Below are 11,350 nucleotides of genomic sequence, written 5' to 3'. Positions count from 1 at the left end.
CATAATAGCAGAAACAAAAATTCACGGATTATATACTTGAGAAGTATATGTTACTGCTGTGTTAATTCCATGCAAATGTCAACCTCACCATGAAAAAAGTAGCCTAATTTGTAATAATACTTATTTAAAATACATAAGCAAGGGTTTTTTTTTTAATGAAGTATTAAATTAATTTAAACGCACTATTGTTAGGATTAATATTAATGATGTGTGAGTCTATTAAACACTAATAATACCTGCTAAGGTGTAAACACAGAGCCTGTCAAAACACTATTTGTGCAAATGCATGTTTTTCTTCACTAGAGTGAAGAGAGACAATGCTGTGAAAATATTTTTTTTCTATTAACTAAACTGTCTGACTTTCTGAGTGGGAACAGATTCATTACTAACCTGCCTGTGTATCAGCGGGTTTCTGCATCACTATGGAAACCTGCTGGTGAAGATTCTCAGGTCATAGTCCAGGTCATAGTCAAGAAAGTAAAAAAAAAAAAAACAGTCCACTGGACTTTGTTTGAAGACGTTTCTCTGCCCATCCAGGAAGCTTTTTCAAATAAAAATGTCAGAAACAGTGTTGAGTTTGATACTTTATAGTGTGGACCAAAAACAAATCCTTGTTTTGGCTTAGAAAACATGCGAAATGAATCTGATGACAAGGTCCACCCCTTTAAAAAGGGGGTTGTTTTGTCTCTTTGTTAGCCTGGTTGAGCCAAGCCCGAAACCTGTCTTTGTCTCTGAAAGGGGGTCATTAAAGAGAATTGTTGGCCTGTCTATGTCTCTGAAACCCCTATTTTCAGGGACATAGACAGGTTTCGAGTATTACAGGCTAACAAAGAAGCCAAACCATGTCATGATCTTGGCGCTGATGGTTTGTTTTTTTTCCTTTGCTCCTTGCTCAGCTGTCTAATTGGTTCTGCGGCTGATTAACACCGATCATTTCCACCTGGTTCCTTGCTCTTTATGTTGTGTGTTTGCCTCCCATCAGCGCCAGGTTATCCGAGCGTTTTGGTGAGACTAACTCTAGCCTTCTGAAGTCGTTTTCCTGATTGGGACCAGTTTCTGCCCTGTGGATCCCGAGTTTTGCCTTGCCCCTGTCTGCTCTGTTTGTCTGATCTGTTTCCTGGATTCTACCGGCTGCTGAACCTGGACCTGTCTTCTGACTCCGGCTGTGGATTTCCCATTTGGACTCGGTTGCTGTTTGGCTTCGGCTGGCGCCTGGGGGGGCGACGCCCGCCGCAACTGCGGTCTAACCCCCCCTCTGGATTCAGCTGTGTTCTCCATGAACAGACAGAACTTTGAATCAGGTCAGTGACTTTGCTTCAAGTCGTATTCAGCTCCTCATGCAGTCACTGACCTGTATCTCCTATCTCTGCAGAGATCCGCCCCGCAGCAGACCAGCAGCCCTGCGCTCCTGTTTGTATTAATAAACGCTTTGAACTTTCCCACTGCCTGTCTCACCTCGAATTCTGGGTCCAGCATTCTGAGATCATTACAGACGACCCCCATTCCAAAGGGGTGGACCCGTTTATCCGTTTCTATTTGCATGTTTTATAAACAAAAACAAGGCTTTGTTGAGCTGCTGTATAAAACCTGGAACTCAATGCTATTTCTGACATTTTGAATTGAAAAAGCTTCCTGGGTGGAAGAGAAACGTCTTCAAATTTGGAAACAAAATCCGGCGTTTGTTTTTTAACTTTTTTGGAATCACTATGTAAATCAGTCATGTTCTGTGTCTTTCCTCTGGCAGGTGGAACCTGCTTTTATGGTGAGGATTTCTAGGACGACCCATAAAACAGTTTTAATAAAACATACATTTAAAAATCAGCCAAACTTTCTGAGCACACCTAACATTTACTAAGATGACACATTTTTGTGTCATCTTAGTAAATGATGTATTATTTCATGAACTGATTTCACAAAATTAAACACATTATGTAGATTAATTACTCACAGTTAATTTTAAGTCAGTACTGATGTTAATAACAGCTACAGCTAAGAAAACAGGCAATTCAAGTGTGAACCAATAAATCATTGATAAAATAACGTTTTTCAAATTTATAAAGCAGACGTTATTAAATACACACAGAACAGGAGAGGGTACCATTTGTACTGTTTCGCTACGTTCACACAGCATGTTTTCAGCAGCAGAAGAAGCAGGTTTCCATGCATGGTCAATGGTTGACGCGCATCAAGGTGAAGGATAAGGTCCTGCAGCGCGTCTAGAGCAGCTGAAGCAGCGCCTCATGAGCTTCGGAGCATCTGAGAGGCGTGACGCGCTTCACTAGCAGCAGCTGCTGGAGTTGGAAAAATTTAGCTTTAGCTTCTGGAGAAGCTGATCTGGGAGCTGGCAGGGAGACAGACACAGCGCTGCTGATGCAGAGCGCTATGATCACTCATCTGAAACAGTTGAAATAGAAAATGTAGAAACCTTCTGGCAAAAAATTTCCGTCTTTATTATCCTGGTGTCTGCAGTTTGGATTATGTACATGAAAAATGCTAACATTTATCTCCAGCCGCCACCATCAGTAGAGGAAAACCCCCAGGAGGCGAGCGGGCCTGAGGCAGCTGCTGCTGGGGATTCCCAGTGACAGCGCACCGCCGGTATGTGGGGGTCTGAGCGGCTCCCACAGAGAAATAATCTTTGAAGGCAGGATGGTAATCTGGATGAACTGACTGCACAGACCATGTTTTCAGGAGGACTTTCTCACTTCAACATAGATTCAAACTACTTTTTATCCACTGATCACAGCAAATACAGCAAAGCTGCTCTCTGCCATTGAACACAGGAGCAGCAGAAGCATCAGCATCTTGACTCACTTTACTGGAAGTCTGACCTTAATGTGGAAAAGCATCAGTAATGTACCAGACGCTTATTTGCTGCTGAAATTGCATGAATTGTGAACGTAGCATTAGTCTGTCTTATGAAAAGGGGGAATGTGACCCCCTATGGGAACCTATGGTCCTGTCACACCTTGTCGATTAAGCCAGCGTCTGCCTGACGTCCCAGAATCTCCTAAAACGCTGGCATACACTGAAATTTCTATGGATTTTTCTATTTTGGGCCTAAACATAGAGTATTCATAATGAGTCCAGAACTTCTGTCCAATGACAGCCTAACTTCTGCATAAGGCAGGGCAGCATAATGCCCATGAAATGATGCACAAGCCAGTGTCCTGAAGGGGGGGCAGCGATGCGCCTGGAAGCGCCCAGCCTGCAGAAAAAGATTTCTTTGATCAAGGTTTTAATCTAGCTGCTGTTTACTAACCTGGTAAACCAGACTAAATGGGAGATGAAAGGTTTTATTTAGTCTGGCCCCGATGAATGAGACATCGGAAGATTGTTGATGAGATCAACCCGTTGTTTTTCAAACTATTTATGTGCCTATTGGCCAACGCTCTGACCAATGAGCACGGATACGCCATTATACAGTAGCTGGAAGTTAGAAACACATTCAGCGCTCGTCTGGAACACGTCAGATACGTTGATATGCGTTGGAGAGAAGTTCTGGATAAGTTACGCAGAAGTTATGCACAGAGTTACTCAGAGATTTAGAATAAGCTAGACGCTACGACTGATGAGCAACTGACACTGAACGCATGTCAACCATCAGATAACTGACCTGGAATTGATGACCCATTTATGGCAGACGCTGTGCGTATGTCCACGTGGTTCAGCGTGTTTCAGCGTACTGCAGCGTACCCATAACATATCCAAAGTTTGCCAGATTTTTCATACGTCAGGCATACGCTGGTTTAAATCATGAAGGTGTGACAGAGGCATTAAATAAAGCAAAGGGAGAATAAATCTAATGACTACAAAATAAGGAATGAGCAACGGAAAAACTGGATGATAAGAAAATGAACTGGAGATAACTGAAGCCATGGAAAACCTAACCTAAAGATAAGAGAAAGAATAACTATAACTAGACCAAGGAATAAATAATACCAACAATGTTGAAAAAAGAGATAACCAGGAAGAACAAAATTAGGAATACAAAATTGATCTAAGTCTAGAGAACACAGAACAAAACAAAACTAACTTGAGAACCCCCAAAAAGAAAACTTAAACTGAACAAAAGGTCCAAAATGTAAGATTAGAACACAGTTGCCTTATTGTATCTGAACACAACAGGATATATATGCTGCTTCGATTTTCATTTTAAAGCACCTTCACTTTATTGTCCCTTTATTTTTGATCTTTTTACATTTTTAGACACCAACACATCCTTCATAAAGACCTAATTAAAAGAGCTGGTCATTTTTAGATTTTTCTTTGTGTCTTTTCGTTTTACAGATCTATCGCCGTTGCTGGCTGGTGTTTAAGAAGTCATCGAGCAAAGGACCCCGCCGTCTGGAAAAATATCCCGATGAGAAGGCTGCCTACATCAGAGGATGTCCTAAGGTGAGTGTGTGTTCTGGTGAAGGACAGGTCTATTGCTCTCTGTGACGGAGCAAAGGAATGACATGTTCACACCACACACAGGGACAAAAGAAGGCAGCCAGCCTTCACATCAAAGTAGGTCTTCTGAAGAAAGTCGAACATGTTTTCCTGCCCTCACTTAGCTCCCATCCCTCCACCTGCTGGTCATTCTCTGTCTGGTGAACAAAACAGAGCAGCTGCACTGTAAAAAAAAAACTATATAAATAACTCTATATATATCTATATAAATAAATAAAATAAGTGCATTTTTTCTTAAATTGAGGAGGTAAATTAGATACTTTGCCAATGGAAGAAGATAATTTACATTTAAAATAACATTGACATTGACAGATGATCTTATTTACCTGCTCAAATTAACCCTCCATAGGTCACTCAGTGAAATACTTTGAAAATCCAGATTTCAAGTCAATAGCATTATAGGAATATAGGACAACCCTTATTACCTTTGTAACATTAAAAAAAAAATTCATATTTTGATGGCAAAAATTAATGTCATTGGAATAACAAGAAACTCCAACTTGCCTGAATATATTAAGAAAAATAAAAGTATAAGAAATTCATGAAAAACACAACAGTGAGAGAAACCCATTGTTTTTGGTCCAACATAACCATCCATCCATCTTCTTCCTCTTATTCGGGGTCGGGTCGCAGAGGTAGCACCTTCAGTAGGGAGGCCCACACATCCCTCTCCCCAGCCACTTGGTCCAGCTCCTCCGGGGGAATCCCAAGGCGTTCTCAGGCCAGCCGAGAAACCTAGTCCCTCCAGTGTGTCCTTGGTCTCCCCCTTGGCCTCCTCCTGCTGGGACGTGCCTGGAACACCTCACCAGGGAGACGTCCAGGATGGATCATAATTAGATGCCTAAGCCACCTCAACTGTTTCCTCTGAATGTGGAGGAGCAGCGGCTCCAGTGGTGTAGTCTTTGTGATACGCGGGTATACGCCGTATACTCACTATAAAAGCTTGTGAATTTCCGTATAACCACTTAAAAGTGCCCAACGCAGCAGGCGCAGCGAGTTTACATGCAAAGTCAATGGTTGATGAGCGTCAAGGCGCAACAAAAGGTCCCGCAGCGCTTTTGAGCAGCTAACGTGCGCGACACGCCGCAAACGCGCTGCTGCTTGAGATGGAAAAATTGAACATTTGCTGCTCGACGGGCTGCATCAACCAATCAGAGACGCTGATCTGGGAGCTGGTAGGGAGACAAACACATCGCTGGTGACACAGAGCGCTATGATCACTCATCTGAAACAGTTTATTAACGCCTAAATTAACTGAAAATGCTGAAACCTGCCGACAAAGCGTGTTTGCTTTTATTATCCTGGTGCCTGCAGTTTGGATTACGTTCATGAAAACCGCTTCCAGCCGCCGCAGTGAACCCCGAGGAGGCAACAGGTGTTATGCCCAAAAATGCACACCTGCCAAGATATGCATGGAGCTTGGGTTCTTATATTAATGATATAAAAACTTTTAAATATACCTCTCGTGGAAAATAAATGTGGTTATTTGGCATATTCATTTACAAAATGACGGATTTTTTAAAATAACAATAATTCCAAAGATTTTGACCAAGGTACGGCTGATTTACTTGTTGTGGTCTCTTGTTATTTACACACAACAATAAATCGTGGTAGCCGACGTGACTTTTAAAATTACAAAGCTTTCTCTTAAGGGTAAAATCAAATGCACATCAACACAGCACAGAGTTCACAGACCAGTGTGATATGGCTTGTAATGTATTTCTGTTTTTTTTTTTTTTGATTAGGCACATTTGCTAGGTTTTTATTCTAAAAATCTATAATATTACAGCAGCAAATTATCAACGTTTTTTTAAAAGCCTGTTTAAAAGCTCCAAATGGGGCTTCAGAGCATACAGCTACAATTGCGCTTTGGTTGTTTTACAGGCAGAATTAGCATTTGCTGATTCTTGTCCTTTAACTACTGATGGATGTACAGGAATACAGTCATACAAGTGTCAACTCCTCTGAGATAACAAGGGTTGCAATTTTTGGCAAGGACCTGCCACAAAATGCATCCCCCTTGTTTTTATATATACTACACTAAGAATAAAGTAAATAGCACAAAAGAATTACATTACTGTGTTTGCAACTGGTTTTATTTTACTAATCCTAAGAATTGTCTCACACACATGAAATTCACACTGGTAGCTCAGTACACATGTGGAAGCATGTAGTAATTGTTACATCTGATACAACTGCATATTTCTGTAAAAAAGCAGGGGATGCAATTTTTGGCAAGCACCTGCCACAAAATGCATCCCCCGTGTTTTTATATATACTACACTAAGAATAAAGTAAATAGCACAAAAGAATTACATTACTGTGTTTGCAACTGGTTTTATTTTCCTAATCCAAAAAGGTGAAATGGAGATGTAAGGTATAAGTTTACATTTAGGTCGGATGTAAGATGTAAATCTTAATTACCTTAATGGCAGGTCCTTCCCAAAAATTGCATCCCCTTCTTTTTTACAGAAATATACAGTTGTAGCAGATGTAACAATTTCTACATGCTTACACGTATGTACTGAGCTACCAGTGTGAATTTCATGTGTGTGGGCCAGAGGCTGCTGTTGAATGGGATTCCTACTGACAGTGCACCGCCGGTATGGGGGGGTCTGAGCGGCTCCAACAGAAATAATACTGCAAGGCAGGATGGTAATCTGGATGAACTGACTGCACTGATGAAGTTTTAAGGTGGATTTTTCCACTTAAAAACATTAAAACTACTTTATTCCCACTGATCACAGCAAATATAGCTGCAGGGCAAAGAAAGGATAGAGCAGGGAGCCTGAAAACCTTAAAGCACTGATCACTTGCATGCAAACCATTCCATGTAGCACAGCTGAGTGTGAAAGAGGGTTCAGCTTAATGAACAATATCTGTACGGATAAAAGATCTTCTCTGTTGTTGTCAAATATAAGTCATCTCATGATAATCAGTATAAATGGGCCTCCTGTTAATCTTCTTGAACCTAGGAAGTATGTGACAACATGGTTAAGAAACCAGTGCTCTGCAACAGAAACAAGAAGACAAGTGAAATATAAGGAGCCTAAGAACAAACAAGTCTGGAACATTTTATAGACACAGTTTTAACCTGCATAGTACTTCTGTACTTACATGTAGTACTTGATACTTAAGCATGTTTTGTTGTACTGTTTTATAGATTCTACATCTTTTCAATACAAAGCCAACTGTAGTACAGTTTGTTGTTCATTGATTCAAATGTAAGCAGCAACAGACAAATTAAGCAATGCTAAATATGCTTAAAAAAAAAAGCTCAATTACATTGCACTTACTGGCGTGCTTATTTCTAAGCACAGTATACCCACTACAATAATGTAGACTACACCACTGAGCGGCTCTACTCTGAGTCCTCCCCGGATGACTGAGCTTCTCACCCTATATCTAAGGGAGAACCCAGACAGAGAGAAGAAAACTAATTTCAGCCGCTTGGATCCGGGACCTCGTTCTTTCGGTCAAGACCCAAAGCTCATGACCATAGATGAGGGTAGTTATGTAGATCAACTGGTAAATCGAGAGCTTTGCTTTTTTGCTCAGCTCTCTCTTCACCACAACAGACCGGTACAGCTCCCGCTTCACACCAGACGCTGCACCAATGCGCCTATCGATCTCCCGCTCCATCTTCCCCTCATTCATGAACTAGACCCCAAGATGCTTAAACTCCTCCACTAGGGGCAGTAAATCCTCCCCAACCCGGAGAAGCCACTCTACCCTTTTCCGGCTCTAGACCACTGATCCTCAACCTGACCACTTAACACTTGGCTACAAACCCCTCAAGTCAGAGCTGTACACCACACCCTGATGAAGCCAATAGAACCACATCATCTGCGCATAACAGAGATGCAATCCTAATGCCACCAAAACAGATCCCCTCAGCACCTTTACTGCGTCTAGAAATTCTGTCCATAAAAGTTATGAACAGAATCTGTGACAAAGGGCAACCTTGGGGGAGTCCAACCCTCACCGGAAACGAGTCGACTTACTTCCGGCAATGCGGACCAGGCTCTGACTCCAGTCATACACAGACCTAACAGCCCTTATTAGCAGGCCTGGTATTCCATACTCCCAGAGTACCCCCCACAGGACCCCCCGAGGGACACGGTCGAATGCCTTCTCCAGATCTACAAAACACATATATACCGGAGCCCCCTGGCTCTGCTTCCTCAATGGAAGACATGTTGGTGGAATTAAGGGGGTCTTCGAAGTACTCCGCCCACTGACATATGACATCCCAAGTCGAAGGCCAGTAGCACACCACCCCGACTATAAATAGTGCTGGTACTGCATTCCTTCCCCCTCCTGAGACGCCGGATTGTGGACCAAAATTGCTTTGAAGCTATACGGAAGTCTTTCTACATGGCCTCTACAAACTCTTACCATGCCTGAGTTTTTGGCTCAGCGACCAGTCGAGACACCTGCCGCTTTGACTTTCGATAATTGTCAGCTTCTTCTGGAGTCCCACAGGTTAATAAAGCCTGATAGGACTCCTTCTTCAACTTGACAGCTTCCCTCACCGCTGGTGTCCCCCAGCGTGTTTAAAGGGGTTGCCAGCGCGACATGCACCAACAACCTTGCAGCCACAGGCACGGAACACGGTCCACTCTGTTCAAAGCTCTCTCGAAGATGGCAGTCCAACCAAAATAGAGCAGGTGTCTACTTGTGCCGGTTCTATGCAAGCACAGCTGTAGAGAAATGTGCGCACTCTGAGGGGCCCAATGCATTTTAATGGGCTCTGAGTGCCAAAACCTCATATGACCTAATTTTCTGTTGGATCTGACATAAACCATGTCAGATGTGTTCAGGTCTTAAGAAACATCCCAGTGAGCAAAAATTGGTTAAAGAGACATTGTAAAGACAGCATTAGGTTGAAAAGGGAAAGGTGAAAAGGCGTAACTTTCAGATTGTTAAAAAGATGTTACAAACTGGGTTTGTAACATCTTTTTAACGTCTATTCTTAGACTAAAGTGGAACTAAATCAGACCGACCAAACAGCAGAATTTTCAACAACCTTTTCTGGACTAACTCCAGACTATTACCGACCAGATTTATCCTAAAAACCAATGTCTGAAGCATCACATGTCTTCAGCTCTGCCACTAGGGGCAGAGCCAATCATTTGGCTGCCTCTAGTGTTGCTTTGTGTCTGGCTAATATAAGGCCCAGTCCCATTCCTCTCACTTGGCTCTGAGAAGACTCTAGTGAGTTCCCTCCACAATAAAGTATACTCAATGAAGGAAGTGCAAGTGAAGATTTTCTCCCTGAGAAATGGGACATCACTAGTTGCAGAATTACACCACAGCCCTCCCTTCACAATCGACGCAAAATTCACTGGTTCATCTTCTCGGCTGCTCACCACCCTATTTAGATCACCTGCTGCAGTCAAAGCCTGTCCCTTCCAACACCCCCTCCTCACTTCATCTACAATTACTTATTCCCAAAACCAACACTGCCTTTGGTCTTGCTTCTTTTCAATATGCTGCCACTCATGACTGGAACACTCTGCAAACATATTCTTAAACTGGATAGACTCATTTCAATTTCAGCCTTCAAAAAAAAATATATCATCCTTGTTCACAGACACTTGCAGCTGATTCTCTACAGTCATTTTGGGTTGTCTGTTGTGTTTTAAATTGTATTTTATGTAGGTATTACTAATGAGTTGTGTTTATTTTAGCCCTACTTCCCATTCCTCAGTGGTTACTCCACTTGTCAGGCTGCCATTGTAAATAAGAACTTGTTCTCATTGACCTGCCTGTAAAAATAAAGGTATAATAATGAAAATATACCAATGACCGCAGCATATCTTGAGGATCTGGAGAGTTTAAATTATGAAAAATGAGAAAACAATTTTACAAGGTATTTTGTGAAACAGTGAGCACAGAACATGGAGCAGAAACAATGAAAAGTAGAAAATCTATTTGCCTAAATGCACAGGAGGGAAGGGAGAGAAGAATGAAAGGCAGGAGACATTTTGAGACTCTAGAAACTCTTGAAAAAACTCACTTTAATGTCTTACATGTTGATGTTAGGCGATGATAGGGCGACAGTGGCGTTGGATGTAGAAGTTTGCCCTGAAATCGAAGGATTGACGGTTCAAGCCCTGACTCTGACTTTCAGTGTCGTTGTGTCCTTGGGCAAGTCACTTTACCTGCATTGCCTACTGATGGTGGTCAGAGGGCCCGGTGGCGCCAGTGTACGGCAGCCCCGCTTCTGTCAGTGAGCCCCAGGGCAGCTGTGGATACAATATAGCTTGCCACCATCAGTGTGTGTGTGAATGGGTGAATGAATGTAGTGTAAAGCGCTTTGGTCAAGTTACCTGAATTGAATAAAGGCGCTATATAAGTACATGCTATTTATCATTTACCATGTTGTTCTACGGCAGTCTGAGGTTAGAACAGGATGTCTTAGGTAAACATTGTGTTTTTAGCTATTTACTGCATCTCGAAATGTGCTTCTTAATCCTCTTCATCTTCCTATACTTTTTATATAGGTAACAGAAATCAGTAACGTCAAGAACGTCACCAGGTTACCTCGGGATACAAAGCGACAGGCGGTAGCCATTGTGTTCACTGATGACACTTCACGCACCTTCACCTGTGAATCAGGTAGGATTGACCAGCTGCAGGAGCTTTTCCATGTATGGGATTTGGACAGTAAAATGGAATGATCTAGATGTGTTATGTTTCTTAGAGCTGGAGGCAGAAGACTGGTTCAAGATGCTCTCAATAGAGTGCCTTGGTTTGAGGCTGAATGACATCAGCATGGGAGAACCTGACCTCCTGGCTGCTGGAGTGCAGTGTGAACACACAGGTACTTTACACACACACTCAGAGAGGGAAAGAGGCAACTATTCAATTCAATTCAGTTTATTTCTAT

At 42.3% G+C, this 11,350-nt stretch overlaps 1 protein-coding gene across 1 annotated transcript in view; it reads left to right on the top strand.

Annotated features, from left to right (window-relative positions):
• The window catches only part of LOC107099637 (docking protein 4-like), a 47,186-nt gene that overhangs the window by 13,678 nt on the left and 22,158 nt on the right, over window positions 1-11,350 (top strand). The window contains exons 3-5 of the mRNA XM_015397850.1: window positions 4,291-4,398; window positions 10,965-11,079; window positions 11,165-11,284. Of these exons, the coding sequence (XP_015253336.1) occupies window positions 4,291-4,398; window positions 10,965-11,079; window positions 11,165-11,284 (343 nt within the window). The remainder of the gene's footprint in view (window positions 1-4,290; window positions 4,399-10,964; window positions 11,080-11,164; window positions 11,285-11,350) is intronic.

The sequence above is a fragment of the Cyprinodon variegatus genome, unplaced genomic scaffold, assembly GCF_000732505.1.
Source record: "Cyprinodon variegatus isolate N-32 unplaced genomic scaffold, C_variegatus-1.0 Scaffold892, whole genome shotgun sequence".
NCBI classification, from domain to species: Eukaryota; Metazoa; Chordata; class Actinopteri; order Cyprinodontiformes; family Cyprinodontidae; genus Cyprinodon; species Cyprinodon variegatus.
This window is presented reverse-complemented; position numbering and strand designations above follow the sequence as displayed.